Here is a 21,664-nt window from a genome sequence, read left to right on the forward strand (position 1 = left end):
TGACTCACTTTGTTGTAAAGCAGGAACTAATAAAAAATATAAAAATAAAATTAATTAAAAATAAATAAATAAATAAGAAGTTAATTATGGAAATTAAGGTGCCTAGAGGACAGGGCTGGGACCAAGATGTAATTCTCCATAAAGGAATAATCACTAACTGTTTTAGATGGGCAAGAGCGAATTGTGTTCTTGAAATTAATGGGTAAAATTGGCACACAAAGGCCTCTGTTCCACCATCATCCTATGAAGGGAGCCCGAGAGCAATCATCCCAGGAGGGAAAGATAAACAGAGTGGAATCCCTGGTACGGAGTGCCCTTACCCGGCGGGGTGGGGCCTAGTGGGTGTGGCTTAGCGTGGCGTCGTCCTCTCGAGAGACCGTTAGAGCAAACGTCATAGTACCCAGCATCACTCTGGGCTGAGCTCGTGCCCGCGGCAAGGGCGCCTGGAGAGGCAGCTTGGCCACTGCACCACTGAGGTATAGGCCATGGGAGCACGAAGCAGTCGGATGCCATGGCACTGGTGGGGGCGTGCCCCAGAGGAGCCAGGTGCCAGTGCGGGGATGGAGGAGGCCGAGGAGGCAGTAGCGGCAGAGAGAGAGGAAGGGAAGGAGAGTGAAAAGGCCAGACCCGCCGCCCGTCAGAGGAGCCGCAAGCGGAAGACAGGCCCAGGGGGGCCGCTCACAAAAGAGCCCCGCCGGAAACGTGCTAAAGATCATTCAGGGTCCATTTATGAGGCCCTCTTCCTGAGAGGAGAAGGGAGCGACGTGCGGATCTGCGCACTGGGGGAGGAGTGGAACTTGCATAGGGTCTACTTGTGCCAGTCAGGGTTCTTTGCTAGCATGTTCAGTGGCGCTTGGCGGGAGACAAACATGGACACTATAGAGTTGCAGATGCCTGACGAGAACATTGATGGCGAGGCACTGCACGAGGCTTTCGGTTCCCTGTACCGAGGCTCCATTCTCATCCCACCCGGTCGAGTCGTCGCCATCCTGGCCACAGCCAGCATGCTGCAGCTGGACCAGGCGATTCAGCGGTGCGGGGAGGTCATGAAGGAGACGGTCAGTGCCCAGACCGTGTGCAGCTACTACTACTCTGCTGAAAGCTACGGACTCCCGACCATCAGGACCGTGTGTCTTCAGTGGCTGCTGGACAACATGACGACCCTGTGTAGTGAGGGGCTATTGCGAGAAGTCCGCCTGGATCTGATGAAAGAGGTCGTTGCCTCTTCACGGCTCTTTGTGATGGGGGTGGAGATGAACGTGTACATCGTGCTGAAAATGTGGATGTTCTTGCAGCTGCAGCCGACATGGAGGGGCCCGCGCAGTGCCCTATTGCCTGACACCAACTCATGGTTTGCCAGGTCCAGGAGGGATTCGGAGGGCACCCCTTTCCTGGAGACCGAGCAGGGCAGAGCCTTCGTGCCAGTGTTCCAGCAGCTGCGGCTTGCCTACATAATGTGCGACCCGATGTCAGCACACGTCATCCACCAGGATGCGCTGATCCCTCCCTCTTGGTTGTGTCCCTTGTACAGTGAGCATTGCCTTGGCCCCCTCCGGGCTGAGCAGACCAGAACTGTCCGGCCCATGGGCGTCTACGTGTCCGACCCCCAGGGGAGAAGCATGCGGTGCGGGAGCCAGCTCCACAGGGACGAGCTGTGCAGCTGGCGGTGGGAAGGCTTCAACTTCTTCTGGGACCTGGTGCTGCGCTACGCCAACCAGCGCATCATTTGCCGGTGCAGCGCACGGAAAAAGTACAGCAGCTTCGGGGTCAGTCTCCTCGGGAGGAGAAAGGTCGCGTTCCGCCTGCGCCTGTTCTCCTTGGACAGGGATGGGAGAGCCGTTTTCAGGAAGGACACAGAATACCAGATGCTTTCCCTGAGACAGAATCGAGAGCTAGAGGTAATGAACCTGGAAAACCAAGACGTGGTTTTCCCCATATATGTGGCCTGTAACTTCCTGTACCTCCACCGAGGGGAGAGTTTGCCAGGGCGTTTGCCCCTGTAAAGCAGCTCAGAGAACTGAGCAGCTCTTTCCTGGGGTCAGGGACGACCAGCTTGGTCCAGATGCCAGCTCCTTCTGTGGGACCAACCAGGCTTGCCCATCTCTGGTAACCAATTCTGTCAGAGGCTTTGTTGAACTGTAGCTCATAATACTTGAGACTGTTTACATGAGCATATGAAGAGGACAAATTTTGAAGCCCCCCAAACTCCTCGAGAATTCATTTGGGCTGTTAACATGGCAACCTGTCCTGCTGGTTTAGGATCCATCGACACCACCCCCCGCCCTGCCCATCATTTCTGTGAAGACAAAGAGCTATTGACTTTAAAGAGAAACTCTGAGCCTACCTACTCTACTACTCTTAGTGAAACTCTCTTAATATATGTGTTTCCTTTAGTTTGATTAAGTGAATGTTAAAGTAAAATAAAAAATAACTGTACAATTGAGTGGTTTTTATTATATTCACAAAGTTGTACAAACACCACCACTAATTCCAGAATATTTCACCACCTCAGAAGGAAACCTCATACCCATTAAAGGTCACTCCTCAATCTTCCTTTCCCCCAGCTCATGGTAACTACTAATCTACTTTCTGTCTCTATCAATTTGCCTACTCTGGACATTTCATATAAATGGACTCATACAAATATGTGTCCTTTTTTGTCTGCCTTCTTTCTCTTAGCATAACTTTTCAAGGTTCATTCATGTTGTAGATATGTCTGTGCTTTGTTCCTTGTATGGCTAATAATATTCCACTGTAGAGATACACCACATTTTGTTTATCCAGTCATCAGTTGGTGGACATTTGTGTTGTTTTCACTTTTTAGTTATTGTGAATAATGCTGCTGTGAATATTCATGTACAAGTTTTTGTAAGCTACTATATGTAAACTAGATAACCAACAAAGACCTACTGTATAGCACAGGGAACTATATTCAATATAGTTGAATATAGTTGTAATAACCTATAATGGAAAAGAATCTGAAAAAGTTTTATACATATATAACTGTAAACGTTATATATATATATATATATATATATATATATATATATATATATATATAAAACTAAATCACTCTACTGTACACCTGAAACATTATAAATCAACTATGCTTCAAAAAAAAGTTTTTGTGTATATACCTAGGAATGGAATTGCTGTGTTATATGGTAACTTTATGTTTAGGCTTCTGAGGAATTGCCAGACTTTTTTCCCAAGTGGCTGCACCATTTTACATTCCCACCACTGGTGTATGAAGATTCCAGTTTCATCACATCCTCACTAATATGTGTTACTGTCTTTTAAAAAAAAATGTAGCCATTTTACTGGGTGTGTTTACTGCAATTTCATTGTGGTTGTGATTTGAATCATCTAAATGACTAGGAATGTTGAGGATCATTTCATGTACTTATTGGCCATTTTTATGTAGTCTTCAGAGAAATAACTATTCAAATCACTTAACCATTTTTTAAGTGGGTTATTGTCTTTTTATCATCAAGTTGTAAGAGTTGTTTATGTGTTCTGGTTAATTTCCAGAGTTCTCAAAAAGTTGATTTAGAATATTTGTGAGTGTTCTCATGGCTTTTATGAAGGAAAATATTTTCATAGGCCTTAGCTCCACCATAACCAAAGGCCTTCCCTAATTAGATACTTTTTGAAAAATAAATTTATTTATTTATTATTTCTGGCTGTGTTGGGTCTTTGTTGCTGCATGTGGTTTTTGTCTAGTTGTGGCGAGCAGGGGCTACTCTTGGTTGTGGTGCGCGGGCTTCTCATTGCAGTGGCTTCTCTTGTGGCAGAGCATGGGCTCTAGGCGTGCAGGCTTCAGTAGTTGTGGCTTGCTGGCTCTAGAGTGCAGGCTCATTAGTTGTGGCTCATGGACTTAGTTGCTCTGTGGCATGTGGGATCTTCCCAGACCAGGGCTTGAACCCGTGTCCCCTGCATTGGCAGGCAGATTCTTAACCACTGTGCCACTAGGGAAGTCCCACTAATTATATACTTTTAATAACCAATCACTGGAAGATAATTTGCAAGCTATATAACTGCCCAAGGATTCATAACTAGAATACTAACAAACGGATAAAACTGTATGGTAACTTTTTAAAAACCCAATAGAAAATAGATAAAAGTCATGAACAGACATTTCACAAAACAAGATATAATAATGGAAAATTAAAACATGAAAAAAATGTTCAATATCATTAGCCACTAAGGAAAAAGCAATTAAAACCATAATGATATGCACATATCAGAATGGCTAAAATAAAATAGAATATTGACAACGGCAAATGCTGGTGAAGATGCAGAGAGTTTGGATCACTATATGTTTATGGTGGAACCTATAGTAATACAGCCATGTGGAAAGGAGTGTGTCAGTTTCTTTTAAAACTAATTATCATATGACCCAGCAATTACACTCGTGCATTTATCCCAGAGAAACAAAAACCAATGTCCACACAAAATCCTGTATGTGAATGTTCATAGCAACTTTATTTGTAATAGCTGAAAACTGGAAGCAACACAAATGTTGTTCAGCAGGTGGATAACTAAACCAACTGTGGCACATCCATACCCAGAAATACTATGCAACAATAAAAAGGAATGCATGTAACAACGTGGATGAATCTCAAGGGAATTTGGCTCAGTGGGAAAAACCAATCTCAGAGTGTTACATTATGTATGATGTCATTTATGTAACATTTTTGAAATAACCAAATTATAGAAGTGGGGAACAGATTAGTGGTTGCCAGCTTTTATGGATGGGGAGGATGACAGGGAAATGGATGTGACTATAAAAGAACAATACATGGGATCTTAGTGGTGATGAGACAGCTCCATATTGTGATCATGGTGGTAGTTACACGAATCCATACATGTGATAAAATTACACGGACCTTCACACACACGAGTGCATTGTAAAACTGATGACATCTGAATAAGCTCTGTAGATTGTACCAATGTCAGTTTCCTTGTTTTGCTATTGTAGGATAGTTCCCATTGGGGAAGTAGGTAAAGAGCACACAAAGTTCTCTGTACTCTCTGCATCTTCCATGAATCTATAATTATTTCAAGACAAAAATCTAGAGAAATCAACCAGAGAAGACCTGTGCTTAGTCCTACAGTTGTAATGTTGCCCTCTACATTCTGATAGCTTCCCTAAAGTGGAGAGAAGAGGTGAGAAGGAGTCAGAGCTAGTAATCAGGAAATTGAAAGGAACCACAATAGATCCATTTGAGTGAATAGCATGGCAGAAAGAAAGGTTCAGAAACTCCACCTTCTGTTATCAGAGAGTAAAGTACAAGGATAATGGAATAATGGGGGAGAGTTGGGAGAGTCTAAGTTTGCTTATTTATGTGTCTTTGTTGTTAAAATTTTACCCTGTAAATGTTTTAATAGTGGATTTCAAAATGACAGTCTCTCAACCTGAATATCAATGTACATAAACCATTCGTTGCATTTCACATTATTTCCATAGAAATGATTCCCCAAAGCAGAACTGATGAACCTAGAGGTACATTGAGGTTTCCTGAAACGCACTGAAGAGTTGCTTTTCAGAAAAGTTGTAACAGCATATGCCATATACCAACGGTCTGTGAGGTGCCAATCTCCAAATATTCAGTACCAAGTACTATGATTTATCCATTTTATTTGTGCTCTTTTGTCAAGGAAAGAGGGGTGCTGGAGGCTGTCTCTCTGCAGGTAGTTGTGACCAGGGTGACTCCTCTGAGGGTGACTTCTGGGAAAGATGTTTTTTCTGGATGAAAAATAACAGGCTCGGTTGGCACAAGTCTTTTCCCTTTGCCCTTCCACTTCTTCCAGCCGAGGACAGGAAGCTGCAGGCTAGGAAGAGCAGGCAAAAGGAAAGTGGCCTGGGGTCCTGGGTCCCTCTGCGTACCTCATGGGAAAAATACCGCAGATTATGAAGTGTCTGATGCTGGGGTTCTGACACTCAGGCAGGTGCCATCCTATCCACTTCCAGTGAAGGGACAAAGGGACAGTCAGGCTGTTTCTGTAAATCCTCTATACCTGTATTTTACCAACACCTCCTCCCCAGGCCAGGTCTTGGTGCTTCTTTTTCCAATTTGTATGAAGTCTTTATTATTATAGATAGTAACTCTATCATATTTGATGTGGTTGTAATATGTCTTTTAATTTTAGTTATGATGACTTGCTGATTAAGCTGGTGATCTTCAGATGTCTGCAACAAAAGCTACAGTTGGTCTTCACAATTAATAATAGGGACAAATTCCTGTTTCCCAATAACCTGTCACTTAGTTGTTTTATCCTCCACTGTTTCCTTCTCAGAATCCGTTATCCACCGGGGACTGCAAATCTGTGACTTTCCAATGATCTAATTCTTTCCACGTTTATTAGCTGCCATTCTTCTGTGAAAAAGAGCTTTCCCTTTTTTTCTTCTCTCTTCTTTTGGGAGGAGAGAAATCACTGTGTCCTAGTAGATTTTTATTTACTCAGTGTGATATAATCAATTACAGTTGTGATTCTATTTGATCCTCAAATTAACCCAATGTTGGCCATTGAGAGCTTTTATGTTATTTTAAACACAAGAATTCAATTTCTTGTGTAGATTCCATATACAAGTGATATCATATTTGTCTTTCGCTGTCTGACTTACTTCATCTAGGTCTATCCAGAATATATTTATTCTTAAACATGAACAGAATGAGTTTCCTATTCATAGATTTGGAAGGAAAACATATGTTTAAGCAAGTTTTTAAGTGGCTATTTTCTGAGTTTTTTGATTTCTGGGGGGTATATTTCTCTCACTTCTATAAACAGTTTTTGGACTGTGACTATTATTTTTGTGTAATAACTTTTGCCCCAAGACTCTTGAGATATTATTTTGTGATTCTATACTTTTGGAGATCGTGGATAAGTTTGAGGATAGCCTCAATTTATATTCTTTCTAGGTAATCTTTTTTTAAGGTTTGATTGCTTGGATACTTTTAGGATTTAAAAAATAGAATTAGAGCGTTTTGCCAAGATATCCAGGAATATAGGTCTTTCTTGCTATTGTTTTTATTGGACTTTACTGGAAACATGTTGAAATCTTCTGATTTGCATTGGAAGAACTCAGCACAGGACAATGTTCGTCTGTATATTTTTGTGACTTGGCTCTTCTCCTTTGTCATTCATCTCAGGACTTTTGTTATAGGCTGCTCTTTGTCAACGGATATCCCCTCTCTCCTTTTTCTTTACTCATAGAACTCTGTTTTAATTTTGGAATGGTCTCAGTTTAAAAGCTCTATTTCCCAGTCTTCCATGCAGGTAACAGTAGTTATATGACATAACTGAGTCCAGTGAGATATATTTGGAAGTCATTGGGTGGGGGCCTCTGGGGAAGCTCTTTAAGGGAAGCCGACTCATTTGGTATGCTGCATTTGCTCTTCCTTTTCCTCCATATTCAATCTGGAATGTGGTTATGGTGGCTGGAGTGCCAGCAGCCATCTTGCAAGCTGGGGAAGAGAGCCACACACTGAAGATGGTGTAACATTAAAGATGGAGAACAGTATGGAGGTTCCTTAAAAAACTAAACACAGAACTACCATATGACCCAGCAATCCCACTACTAGGCATATACCCTGAGAAAACCATAATTCAAAAAGAGACATGTACCAAAACGTTCATTGCAGCTCTATTCACAATAGGCCGGAGCTGGAAACAACCTAAGTGTCCATCATCGGATGAATGGATAAAGAAGATGTGGCACATATATACAATGGAATATTACTCAGCCATACAAAGAAACGGAACGGAGCTGTTTGTAATGAGGTGGATAGACCTAGAGTCTGTCCTACAGAGTGAAGTAAGTCAGAAAGAGAAAGACAAATACCGTATGCTAACACGTATATATGGAATTTAAGGGAAAAAATGTCATGAAGAACCTAGGGGTAAAACAGGAATAAAGACACAGATCTACTTGAGAAGGGACTTGAGGATATGGGGAGGAGGAAGGGTAAGCTGTGACAAAGCGAGAGAGAGGCATGGACATACATACACTACCAAACGTAAGGTAGATAGCTAGTGGGAAGCAGCCGCATAGCACAGGGAGATCAGCTGGGTGCTTTGTGACCTCCTGGAGAGGTGGGATAGGGAGAGTGGGAGGGAGGGAGACGCTAGAGGGAAGGGATATGGGAACAGATGTATATGTATAACTGACTCACTTTGTTGTAAAGCAGGAACTAATAAAAAATATAAAAATAAAATTAATTAAAAATAAATAAATAAATAAGAAGTTAATTATGGAAATTAAGGTGCCTAGAGGACAGGGCTGGGACCAAGATGTAATTCTCCATAAAGGAATAATCACTAACTGTTTTAGATGGGCAAGAGCGAATTGTGTTCTTGAAATTAATGGGTAAAATTGGCACACAAAGGCCTCTGTTCCACCATCATCCTATGAAGGGAGCCCGAGAGCAATCATCCCAGGAGGGAAAGATAAACAGAGTGGAATCCCTGGTACGGAGTGCCCTTACCCGGCGGGGTGGGGCCTAGTGGGTGTGGCTTAGCGTGGCGTCGTCCTCTCGAGAGACCGTTAGAGCAAACGTCATAGTACCCAGCATCACTCTGGGCTGAGCTCGTGCCCGCGGCAAGGGCGCCTGGAGAGGCAGCTTGGCCACTGCACCACTGAGGTATAGGCCATGGGAGCACGAAGCAGTCGGATGCCATGGCACTGGTGGGGGCGTGCCCCAGAGGAGCCAGGTGCCAGTGCGGGGATGGAGGAGGCCGAGGAGGCAGTAGCGGCAGAGAGAGAGGAAGGGAAGGAGAGTGAAAAGGCCAGACCCGCCGCCCGTCAGAGGAGCCGCAAGCGGAAGACAGGCCCAGGGGGGCCGCTCACAAAAGAGCCCCGCCGGAAACGTGCTAAAGATCATTCAGGGTCCATTTATGAGGCCCTCTTCCTGAGAGGAGAAGGGAGCGACGTGCGGATCTGCGCACTGGGGGAGGAGTGGAACTTGCATAGGGTCTACTTGTGCCAGTCAGGGTTCTTTGCTAGCATGTTCAGTGGCGCTTGGCGGGAGACAAACATGGACACTATAGAGTTGCAGATGCCTGACGAGAACATTGATGGCGAGGCACTGCACGAGGCTTTCGGTTCCCTGTACCGAGGCTCCATTCTCATCCCACCCGGTCGAGTCGTCGCCATCCTGGCCACAGCCAGCATGCTGCAGCTGGACCAGGCGATTCAGCGGTGCGGGGAGGTCATGAAGGAGACGGTCAGTGCCCAGACCGTGTGCAGCTACTACTACTCTGCTGAAAGCTACGGACTCCCGACCATCAGGACCGTGTGTCTTCAGTGGCTGCTGGACAACATGACGACCCTGTGTAGTGAGGGGCTATTGCGAGAAGTCCGCCTGGATCTGATGAAAGAGGTCGTTGCCTCTTCACGGCTCTTTGTGATGGGGGTGGAGATGAACGTGTACATCGTGCTGAAAATGTGGATGTTCTTGCAGCTGCAGCCGACATGGAGGGGCCCGCGCAGTGCCCTATTGCCTGACACCAACTCATGGTTTGCCAGGTCCAGGAGGGATTCGGAGGGCACCCCTTTCCTGGAGACCGAGCAGGGCAGAGCCTTCGTGCCAGTGTTCCAGCAGCTGCGGCTTGCCTACATAATGTGCGACCCGATGTCAGCACACGTCATCCACCAGGATGCGCTGATCCCTCCCTCTTGGTTGTGTCCCTTGTACAGTGAGCATTGCCTTGGCCCCCTCCGGGCTGAGCAGACCAGAACTGTCCGGCCCATGGGCGTCTACGTGTCCGACCCCCAGGGGAGAAGCATGCGGTGCGGGAGCCAGCTCCACAGGGACGAGCTGTGCAGCTGGCGGTGGGAAGGCTTCAACTTCTTCTGGGACCTGGTGCTGCGCTACGCCAACCAGCGCATCATTTGCCGGTGCAGCGCACGGAAAAAGTACAGCAGCTTCGGGGTCAGTCTCCTCGGGAGGAGAAAGGTCGCGTTCCGCCTGCGCCTGTTCTCCTTGGACAGGGATGGGAGAGCCGTTTTCAGGAAGGACACAGAATACCAGATGCTTTCCCTGAGACAGAATCGAGAGCTAGAGGTAATGAACCTGGAAAACCAAGACGTGGTTTTCCCCATATATGTGGCCTGTAACTTCCTGTACCTCCACCGAGGGGAGAGTTTGCCAGGGCGTTTGCCCCTGTAAAGCAGCTCAGAGAACTGAGCAGCTCTTTCCTGGGGTCAGGGACGACCAGCTTGGTCCAGATGCCAGCTCCTTCTGTGGGACCAACCAGGCTTGCCCATCTCTGGTAACCAATTCTGTCAGAGGCTTTGTTGAACTGTAGCTCATAATACTTGAGACTGTTTACATGAGCATATGAAGAGGACAAATTTTGAAGCCCCCCAAACTCCTCGAGAATTCATTTGGGCTGTTAACATGGCAACCTGTCCTGCTGGTTTAGGATCCATCGACACCACCCCCCGCCCTGCCCATCATTTCTGTGAAGACAAAGAGCTATTGACTTTAAAGAGAAACTCTGAGCCTACCTACTCTACTACTCTTAGTGAAACTCTCTTAATATATGTGTTTCCTTTAGTTTGATTAAGTGAATGTTAAAGTAAAATAAAAAATAACTGTACAATTGAGTGGTTTTTATTATATTCACAAAGTTGTACAAACACCACCACTAATTCCAGAATATTTCATCACCTCAGAAGGAAACCTCATACCCATTAAAGGTCACTCCTCAATCTTCCTTTCCCCCAGCTCATGGTAACTACTAATCTACTTTCTGTCTCTATCAATTTGCCTACTCTGGACATTTCATATAAATGGACTCATACAAATATGTGTCCTTTTTTGTCTGCCTTCTTTCTCTTAGCATAACTTTTCAAGGTTCATTCATGTTGTAGATATGTCTGTGCTTTGTTCCTTGTATGGCTAATAATATTCCACTGTAGAGATACACCACATTTTGTTTATCCAGTCATCAGTTGGTGGACATTTGTGTTGTTTTCACTTTTTAGTTATTGTGAATAATGCTGCTGTGAATATTCATGTACAAGTTTTTGTAAGCTACTATATGTAAACTAGATAACCAACAAGGACCTACTGTATAGCACAGGGAACTATATTCAATATAGTTGAACCTATAATGGAAAAGAATCTGAAAAAGTTTTATACATATATAACTGTAAACGTTATATATATATATAAAACTAAATCACTCTACTGTACACCTGAAACATTATAAATCAACTATACTTCAAAAAAAAGTTTTTGTGTATATACCTAGGAATGGAATTGCTGTGTTATATGGTAACTTTATGTTTAGGCTTCTGAGGAATTGCCAGACTTTTTTCCCAAGTGGCTGCACCATTTTACATTCCCACCACTGGTGTATGAAGATTCCAGTTTCATCACATCCTCACTAATATGTGTTACTGTCTTTTAAAAAAAAATGTAGCCATTTTACTGGGTGTGTTTACTGCAATTTCATTGTGGTTGTGATTTGAATCATCTAAATGACTAGGAATGTTGAGGATCATTTCATGTACTTATTGGCCATTTTTATGTAGTCTTCAGAGAAATAACTATTCAAATCACTTAACCATTTTTTAAGTGGGTTATTGTCTTTTTATCATCAAGTTGTAAGAGTTGTTTATGTGTTCTGGTTAATTTCCAGAGTTCTCAAAAAGTTGATTTACAATATTTGTGAGTGTTCTCATGGCTTTTATGAAGGAAACTATTTTCATAGGCCCTAGCTCCACCATTCCCAAAGGCCTTCCCTAATTAGATACTTTTTGAAAAATAAATTTATTTATTTATTATTTCTGGCTGTGTTGGGTCTTTGTTGCTGCATGTGGTTTTTGTCTAGTTGTGGCGAGCAGGGGCTACTCTTGGTTGTGGTGCGCAGGCTTCTCATTGCAGTGGCTTCTCTTGTGGCAGAGCATGGGCTCTAGGCGTGCAGGCTTCCGTAGTTGTGGCTTGCTGGCTCTAGAGTGCAGGCTCAGTAGTTGTGGCTCATGGACTTAGTTGCTCTGTGGCATGTGGGATCTTCCCAGACCAGGGCTTGAACCCGTGTCCCCTGCATTGGCAGGCAGATTCTTAACCACTGTGCCACTAGGGAAGTCCCACTAATTATATACTTTTAATAACCAATCACTGGAAGATAATTTGCAAGCTATATAACTGCCCAAGGATTCATAACTAGAATACTAACAAACGGATAAAACTGTATGGTAACTTTTTAAAAACCCAATAGAAAATAGATAAAAGTCATGAACAGACATTTCACAAAACAAGATATAATAATGGAAAATTAAAACATGAAAAAAATGTTCAATATCATTAGCCACTAAGGAAAAAGCAATTAAAACCATAATGATATGCACATATCAGAATGGCTAAAATAAAATAGAATATTGACAACGGCAAATGCTGGTGAAGATGCAGAGAGTTTGGATCACTATATGTTTATGGTGGAACCTATAGTAATACAGCCATGTGGAAAGGAGTGTGTCAGTTTCTTTTAAAACTAATTATCATATGACCCAGCAATTACACTCGTGCATTTATCCCAGAGAAACAAAAACCAATGTCCACACAAAATCCTGTATGTGAATGTTCATAGCAACTTTATTTGTAATAGCTGAAAACTGGAAGCAACACAAATGTTGTTCAGCAGGTGGATAACTAAACCAACTGTGGCACATCCATACCCAGAAATACTATGCAACAATAAAAAGGAATGCATGTAACAACGTGGATGAATCTCAAGGGAATTTGGCTCAGTGGGAAAAACCAATCTCAGAGTGTTACATTATGTATGATGTCATTTATGTAACATTTTTGAAATAACCAAATTATAGAAGTGGGGAACAGATTAGTGGTTGCCAGCTTTTATGGATGGGGAGGATGACAGGGAAATGGATGTGACTATAAAAGAACAATACATGGGATCTTAGTGGTGATGAGACAGCTCCATATTGTGATCATGGTGGTAGTTACACGAATCCATACATGTGATAAAATTACACGGACCTTCACACACACGAGTGCATTGTAAAACTGATGACATCTGAATAAGCTCTGTAGATTGTACCAATGTCAGTTTCCTTGTTTTGCTATTGTAGGATAGTTCCCATTGGGGAAGTAGGTAAAGAGCACACAAAGTTCTCTGTACTCTCTGCATCTTCCATGAATCTATAATTATTTCAAGACAAAAATCTAGAGAAATCAACCAGAGAAGACCTGTGCTTAGTCCTACAGTTGTAATGTTGCCCTCTACATTCTGATAGCTTCCCTAAAGTGGAGAGAAGAGGTGAGAAGGAGTCAGAGCTAGTAATCAGGAAATTGAAAGGAACCACAATAGATCCATTTGAGTGAATAGCATGGCAGAAAGAAAGGTTCAGAAACTCCACCTTCTGTTATCAGAGAGTAAAGTACAAGGATAATGGAATAATGGGGGAGAGTTGGGAGAGTCTAAGTTTGCTTATTTATGTGTCTTTGTTGTTAAAATTTTACCCTGTAAATGTTTTAATAGTGGATTTCAAAATGACAGTCTCTCAACCTGAATATCAATGTACATAAACCATTCGTTGCATTTCACATTATTTCCATAGAAATGATTCCCCAAAGCAGAACTGATGAACCTAGAGGTACATTGAGGTTTCCTGAAACGCACTGAAGAGTTGCTTTTCAGAAAAGTTGTAACAGCATATGCCATATACCAACGGTCTGTGAGGTGCCAATCTCCAAATATTCAGTACCAAGTACTATGATTTATCCATTTTATTTGTGCTCTTTTGTCAAGGAAAGAGGGGTGCTGGAGGCTGTCTCTCTGCAGGTAGTTGTGACCAGGGTGACTCCTCTGAGGGTGACTTCTGGGAAAGATGTTTTTTCTGGATGAAAAATAACAGGCTCGGTTGGCACAAGTCTTTTCCCTTTGCCCTTCCACTTCTTCCAGCCGAGGACAGGAAGCTGCAGGCTAGGAAGAGCAGGCAAAAGGAAAGTGGCCTGGGGTCCTGGGTCCCTCTGCGTACCTCATGGGAAAAATACCGCAGATTATGAAGTGTCTGATGCTGGGGTTCTGACACTCAGGCAGGTGCCATCCTATCCACTTCCAGTGAAGGGACAAAGGGACAGTCAGGCTGTTTCTGTAAATCCTCTATACCTGTATTTTACCAACACCTCCTCCCCAGGCCAGGTCTTGGTGCTTCTTTTTCCAATTTGTATGAAGTCTTTATTATTATAGATAGTAACTCTATCATATTTGATGTGGTTGTAATATGTCTTTTAATTTTAGTTATGATGACTTGCTGATTAAGCTGGTGATCTTCAGATGTCTGCAACAAAAGCTACAGTTGGTCTTCACAATTAATAATAGGGACAAATTCCTGTTTCCCAATAACCTGTCACTTAGTTGTTTTATCCTCCACTGTTTCCTTCTCAGAATCCGTTATCCACCGGGGACTGCAAATCTGTGACTTTCCAATGATCTAATTCTTTCCACGTTTATTAGCTGCCATTCTTCTGTGAAAAAGAGCTTTCCCTTTTTTTCTTCTCTCTTCTTTTGGGAGGAGAGAAATCACTGTGTCCTAGTAGATTTTTATTTACTCAGTGTGATATAATCAATTACAGTTGTGATTCTATTTGATCCTCAAATTAACCCAATGTTGGCCATTGAGAGCTTTTATGTTATTTTAAACACAAGAATTCAATTTCTTGTGTAGATTCCATATACAAGTGATATCATATTTGTCTTTCGCTGTCTGACTTACTTCATCTAGGTCTATCCAGAATATATTTATTCTTAAACATGAACAGAATGAGTTTCCTATTCATAGATTTGGAAGGAAAACATATGTTTAAGCAAGTTTTTAAGTGGCTATTTTCTGAGTTTTTTGATTTCTGGGGGGTATATTTCTCTCACTTCTATAAATAGTTTTTGGACTGTGACTATTATTTTTGTGTAATAACTTTTGCCCCAAGACTCTTGAGATATTATTTTGTGATTCTATACTTTTGGAGATCGTGGATAAGTTTGAGGATAGCCTCAATTTATATTCTTTCTAGGTAATCTTTTTTTAAGGTTTGATTGCTTGGATACTTTTAGGATTTAAAAAATAGAATTAGAGCGTTTTGCCAAGATATCCAGGAATATAGGTCTTTCTTGCTATTGTTTTTATTGGACTTTACTGGAAACATGTTGAAATCTTCTGATTTGCATTGGAAGAACTCAGCACAGGACAATGTTCGTCTGTATATTTTTGTGACTTGGCTCTTCTCCTTTGTCATTCATCTCAGGACTTTTGTTATAGGCTGCTCTTTGTCAACGGATATCCCCTCTCTCCTTTTTCTTTACTCATAGAACTCTGTTTTAATTTTGGAATGGTCTCAGTTTAAAAGCTCTATTTCCCAGTCTTCCATGCAGGTAACAGTAGTTATATGACATAACTGAGTCCAGTGAGATATATTTGGAAGTCATTGGGTGGGGGCCTCTGGGGAAGCTCTTTAAGGGAAGCCGACTCATTTGGTATGCTGCATTTGCTCTTCCTTTTCCTCCATATTCAATCTGGAATGTGGTTATGGTGGCTGGAGTGCCAGCAGCCATCTTGCAAGCTGGGGAAGAGAGCCACACACTGAAGATGGTGTAACATTAAAGATGGAGAACAGTATGGAGGTTCCTTAAAAAACTAAACACAGAACTACCATATGACCCAGCAATCCCACTACTAGGCATATACCCTGAGAAAACCATAATTCAAAAAGAGACATGTACCAAAACGTTCATTGCAGCTCTATTCACAATAGCCCGGAGCTGGAAACAACCTAAGTGTCCATCATCGGATGAATGGATAAAGAAGATGTGGCACATATATACAATGGAATATTACTCAGCCATACAAAGAAACGGAACGGAGCTGTTTGTAATGAGGTGGATAGACCTAGAGTCTGTCCTACAGAGTGAAGTAAGTCAGAAAGAGAAAGACAAATACCGTATGCTAACACGTATATATGGAATTTAAGGGAAAAAATGTCATGAAGAACCTAGGGGTAAAACAGGAATAAAGACACAGATCTACTTGAGAAGGGACTTGAGGATATGGGGAGGAGGAAGGGTAAGCTGTGACAAAGCGAGAGAGAGGCATGGACATACATACACTACCAAACGTAAGGTAGATAGCTAGTGGGAAGCAGCCGCATAGCACAGGGAGATCAGCTGGGTGCTTTGTGACCTCCTGGAGAGGTGGGATAGGGAGAGTGGGAGGGAGGGAGACGCTAGAGGGAAGGGATATGGGAACAGATGTATATGTATAACTGACTCACTTTGTTGTAAAGCAGGAACTAATAAAAAATATAAAAATAAAATTAATTAAAAATAAATAAATAAATAAGAAGTTAATTATGGAAATTAAGGTGCCTAGAGGACAGGGCTGGGACCAAGATGTAATTCTCCATAAAGGAATAATCACTAACTGTTTTAGATGGGCAAGAGCGAATTGTGTTCTTGAAATTAATGGGTAAAATTGGCACACAAAGGCCTCTGTTCCACCATCATCCTATGAAGGGAGCCCGAGAGCAATCATCCCAGGAGGGAAAGATAAACAGAGTGGAATCCCTGGTACGGAGTGCCCTTACCCGGCGGGGTGGGGCCTAGTGGGTGTGGCTTAGCGTGGCGTCGTCCTCTCGAGAGACCGTTAGAGCAAACGTCATAGTACCCAGCATCACTCTGGGCTGAGCTCGTGCCCGCGGCAAGGGCGCCTGGAGAGGCAGCTTGGCCACTGCACCACTGAGGTATAGGCCATGGGAGCACGAAGCAGTCGGATGCCATGGCACTGGTGGGGGCGTGCCCCAGAGGAGCCAGGTGCCAGTGCGGGGATGGAGGAGGCCGAGGAGGCAGTAGCGGCAGAGAGAGAGGAAGGGAAGGAGAGTGAAAAGGCCAGACCCGCCGCCCGTCAGAGGAGCCGCAAGCGGAAGACAGGCCCAGGGGGGCCGCTCACAAAAGAGCCCCGCCGGAAACGTGCTAAAGATCATTCAGGGTCCATTTATGAGGCCCTCTTCCTGAGAGGAGAAGGGAGCGACGTGCGGATCTGCGCACTGGGGGAGGAGTGGAACTTGCATAGGGTCTACTTGTGCCAGTCAGGGTTCTTTGCTAGCATGTTCAGTGGCGCTTGGCGGGAGACAAACATGGACACTATAGAGTTGCAGATGCCTGACGAGAACATTGATGGCGAGGCACTGCACGAGGCTTTCGGTTCCCTGTACCGAGGCTCCATTCTCATCCCACCCGGTCGAGTCGTCGCCATCCTGGCCACAGCCAGCATGCTGCAGCTGGACCAGGCGATTCAGCGGTGCGGGGAGGTCATGAAGGAGACGGTCAGTGCCCAGACCGTGTGCAGCTACTACTACTCTGCTGAAAGCTACGGACTCCCGACCATCAGGACCGTGTGTCTTCAGTGGCTGCTGGACAACATGACGACCCTGTGTAGTGAGGGGCTATTGCGAGAAGTCCGCCTGGATCTGATGAAAGAGGTCGTTGCCTCTTCACGGCTCTTTGTGATGGGGGTGGAGATGAACGTGTACATCGTGCTGAAAATGTGGATGTTCTTGCAGCTGCAGCCGACATGGAGGGGCCCGCGCAGTGCCCTATTGCCTGACACCAACTCATGGTTTGCCAGGTCCAGGAGGGATTCGGAGGGCACCCCTTTCCTGGAGACCGAGCAGGGCAGAGCCTTCGTGCCAGTGTTCCAGCAGCTGCGGCTTGCCTACATAATGTGCGACCCGATGTCAGCACACGTCATCCACCAGGATGCGCTGATCCCTCCCTCTTGGTTGTGTCCCTTGTACAGTGAGCATTGCCTTGGCCCCCTCCGGGCTGAGCAGACCAGAACTGTCCGGCCCATGGGCGTCTACGTGTCCGACCCCCAGGGGAGAAGCATGCGGTGCGGGAGCCAGCTCCACAGGGACGAGCTGTGCAGCTGGCGGTGGGAAGGCTTCAACTTCTTCTGGGACCTGGTGCTGCGCTACGCCAACCAGCGCATCATTTGCCGGTGCAGCGCACGGAAAAAGTACAGCAGCTTCGGGGTCAGTCTCCTCGGGAGGAGAAAGGTCGCGTTCCGCCTGCGCCTGTTCTCCTTGGACAGGGATGGGAGAGCCGTTTTCAGGAAGGACACAGAATACCAGATGCTTTCCCTGAGACAGAATCGAGAGCTAGAGGTAATGAACCTGGAAAACCAAGACGTGGTTTTCCCCATATATGTGGCCTGTAACTTCCTGTACCTCCACCGAGGGGAGAGTTTGCCAGGGCGTTTGCCCCTGTAAAGCAGCTCAGAGAACTGAGCAGCTCTTTCCTGGGGTCAGGGACGACCAGCTTGGTCCAGATGCCAGCTCCTTCTGTGGGACCAACCAGGCTTGCCCATCTCTGGTAACCAATTCTGTCAGAGGCTTTGTTGAACTGTAGCTCATAATACTTGAGACTGTTTACATGAGCATATGAAGAGGACAAATTTTGAAGCCCCCCAAACTCCTCGAGAATTCATTTGGGCTGTTAACATGGCAACCTGTCCTGCTGGTTTAGGATCCATCGACACCACCCCCCGCCCTGCCCATCATTTCTGTGAAGACAAAGAGCTATTGACTTTAAAGAGAAACTCTGAGCCTACCTACTCTACTACTCTTAGTGAAACTCTCTTAATATATGTGTTTCCTTTAGTTTGATTAAGTGAATGTTAAAGTAAAATAAAAAATAACTGTACAATTGAGTGGTTTTTATTATATTCACAAAGTTGTACAAACACCACCACTAATTCCAGAATATTTCATCACCTCAGAAGGAAACCTCATACCCATTAAAGGTCACTCCTCAATCTTCCTTTCCCCCAGCTCATGGTAACTACTAATCTACTTTCTGTCTCTATCAATTTGCCTACTCTGGACATTTCATATAAATGGACTCATACAAATATGTGTCCTTTTTTGTCTGCCTTCTTTCTCTTAGCATAACTTTTCAAGGTTCATTCATGTTGTAGATATGTCTGTGCTTTGTTCCTTGTATGGCTAATAATATTCCACTGTAGAGATACACCACATTTTGTTTATCCAGTCATCAGTTGGTGGACATTTGTGTTGTTTTCACTTTTTAGTTATTGTGAATAATGCTGCTGTGAATATTCATGTACAAGTTTTTGTAAGCTACTATATGTAAACTAGATAACCAACAAGGACCTACTGTATAGCACAGGGAACTATATTCAATATAGTTGAACCTATAATGGAAAAGAATCTGAAAAAGTTTTATACATATATAACTGTAAACGTTATATATATATATAAAACTAAATCACTCTACTGTACACCTGAAACATTATAAATCAACTATACTTCAAAAAAAAGTTTTTGTGTATATACCTAGGAATGGAATTGCTGTGTTATATGGTAACTTTATGTTTAGGCTTCTGAGGAATTGCCAGACTTTTTTCCCAAGTGGCTGCACCATTTTACATTCCCACCACTGGTGTATGAAGATTCCAGTTTCATCACATCCTCACTAATATGTGTTACTGTCTTTTAAAAAAAAATGTAGCCATTTTACTGGGTGTGTTTACTGCAATTTCATTGTGGTTGTGATTTGAATCATCTAAATGACTAGGAATGTTGAGGATCATTTCATGTACTTATTGGCCATTTTTATGTAGTCTTCAGAGAAATAACTATTCAAATCACTTAACCATTTTTTAAGTGGGTTATTGTCTTTTTATCATCAAGTTGTAAGAGTTGTTTATGTGTTCTGGTTAATTTCCAGAGTTCTCAAAAAGTTGATTTAGAATATTTGTGAGTGTTCTCATGGCTTTTATGAAGGAAACTATTTTCATAGGCCCTAGCTCCACCATTCCCAAAGGCCTTCCCTAATTAGATACTTTTTGAAAAATAAATTTATTTATTTATTATTTCTGGCTGTGTTGGGTCTTTGTTGCTGCATGTGGTTTTTGTCTAGTTGTGGCGAGCAGGGGCTACTCTTGGTTGTGGTGCGCAGGCTTCTCATTGCAGTCGCTTCTCTTGTGGCAGAGCATGGGCTCTAGGCGTGCAGGCTTCCGTAGTTGTGGCTTGCTGGCTCTAGAGTGCAGGCTCAGTAGTTGTGGCTCATGGACTTAGTTGCTCTGTGGCATGTGGGATCTTCCCAGACCAGGGCTTGAACCCGTGTCCCCTGCATTGGCAGGCAGATTCTTAACCACTGTGTCACTAGGGAAGTCCCACTAATTATATACTTTTAATAACCAATCACTGGAAGATAATTTGCAAGCTATATAACTGCCCAAGGATTCATAACTAGAATACTAACAAACGGATAAAACTGTATGGTAACTTTTTAAAAACCCAATAGAAAATAGATAAAAGTCATGAACAGACATTTCACAAAACAAGATATAATAATGGAAAATTAAAACATGAAAAAAATGTTCAATATCATTAGCCACTAAGGAAAAAGCAATTAAAACCATAATGATATGCACATATCAGAATGGCTAAAATAAAATAGAATATTGACAACGGCAAATGCTGGTGAAGATGCAGAGAGTTTGGATCACTATATGTTTATGGTGGAACCTATAGTAATACAGCCATGTGGAAAGGAGTGTGTCAGTTTCTTTTAAAACTAATTATCATATGACCCAGCAATTACACTCGTGCATTTATCCCAGAGAAACAAAAACCAATGTCCACACAAAATCCTGTATGTGAATGTTCATAGCAACTTTATTTGTAATAGCTGAAAACTGGAAGCAACACAAATGTTGTTCAGCAGGTGGATAACTAAACCAACTGTGGCACATCCATACCCAGAAATACTATGCAACAATAAAAAGGAATGCATGTAACAACGTGGATGAATCTCAAGGGAATTTGGCTCAGTGGGAAAAACCAATCTCAGAGTGTTACATTATGTATGATGTCATTTATGTAACATTTTTGAAATAACCAAATTATAGAAGTGGGGAACAGATTAGTGGTTGCCAGCTTTTATGGATGGGGAGGATGACAGGGAAATGGATGTGACTATAAAAGAACAATACATGGGATCTTAGTGGTGATGAGACAGCTCCATATTGTGATCATGGTGGTAGTTACACGAATCCATACATGTGATAAAATTACACGGACCTTCACACACACGAGTGCATTGTAAAACTGATGACATCTGAATAAGCTCTGTAGATTGTACCAATGTCAGTTTCCTTGTTTTGCTATTGTAGGATAGTTCCCATTGGGGAAGTAGGTAAAGAGCACACAAAGTTCTCTGTACTCTCTGCATCTTCCATGAATCTATAATTATTTCAAGACAAAAATCTAGAGAAATCAACCAGAGAAGACCTGTGCTTAGTCCTACAGTTGTAATGTTGCCCTCTACATTCTGATAGCTTCCCTAAAGTGGAGAGAAGAGGTGAGAAGGAGTCAGAGCTAGTAATCAGGAAATTGAAAGGAACCACAATAGATCCATTTGAGTGAATAGCATGGCAGAAAGAAAGGTTCAGAAACTCCACCTTCTGTTATCAGAGAGTAAAGTACAAGGATAATGGAATAATGGGGGAGAGTTGGGAGAGTCTAAGTTTGCTTATTTATGTGTCTTTGTTGTTAAAATTTTACCCTGTAAATGTTTTAATAGTGGATTTCAAAATGACAGTCTCTCAACCTGA

General features: G+C 43.2%; 3 protein-coding genes across 3 annotated transcripts; all 3 read left to right on the plus strand.

The window, feature by feature from the left end:
- Positions 1-560: 560 nt before the first annotated feature.
- LOC132495747 (germ cell-less protein-like 1) lies at positions 561-2,003 on the plus strand. The gene has a single exon (XM_060107695.1). The coding sequence runs from the start codon at positions 561-563 to the stop codon at positions 2,001-2,003; it is 1,443 nt and encodes a 480-aa protein (XP_059963678.1).
- A 6,726-nt stretch (positions 2,004-8,729) lies between these two features.
- On the plus strand, positions 8,730-10,172 carry LOC132495748 (germ cell-less protein-like 1). The gene has a single exon (XM_060107696.1). The coding sequence runs from the start codon at positions 8,730-8,732 to the stop codon at positions 10,170-10,172; it is 1,443 nt and encodes a 480-aa protein (XP_059963679.1).
- A 6,678-nt stretch (positions 10,173-16,850) lies between these two features.
- On the plus strand, positions 16,851-18,293 carry LOC132495749 (germ cell-less protein-like 1). Its single transcript, XM_060107697.1, has one exon. It carries the CDS (start codon positions 16,851-16,853, stop codon positions 18,291-18,293), a length of 1,443 nt encoding a protein of 480 aa, XP_059963680.1.
- Positions 18,294-21,664: the final 3,371 nt, after the last annotated feature.

This window comes from Mesoplodon densirostris, chromosome 9 (genome assembly GCF_025265405.1).
Source record: "Mesoplodon densirostris isolate mMesDen1 chromosome 9, mMesDen1 primary haplotype, whole genome shotgun sequence".
Classification (NCBI taxonomy): domain Eukaryota; kingdom Metazoa; phylum Chordata; class Mammalia; order Artiodactyla; family Ziphiidae; genus Mesoplodon; species Mesoplodon densirostris.

What these genes read in the sequence shown, in the direction of transcription:
- LOC132495747 (XM_060107695.1), top strand. Translation starts at nt 561, where the DNA reads ATGGAGGAGGCCGAGGAGGCAGTAGCGGCAGAGAGAGAGGAAGGGAAG.
- LOC132495748 (XM_060107696.1), top strand. Translation starts at nt 8,730, where the DNA reads ATGGAGGAGGCCGAGGAGGCAGTAGCGGCAGAGAGAGAGGAAGGGAAG.
- LOC132495749 (XM_060107697.1), top strand. Translation starts at nt 16,851, where the DNA reads ATGGAGGAGGCCGAGGAGGCAGTAGCGGCAGAGAGAGAGGAAGGGAAG.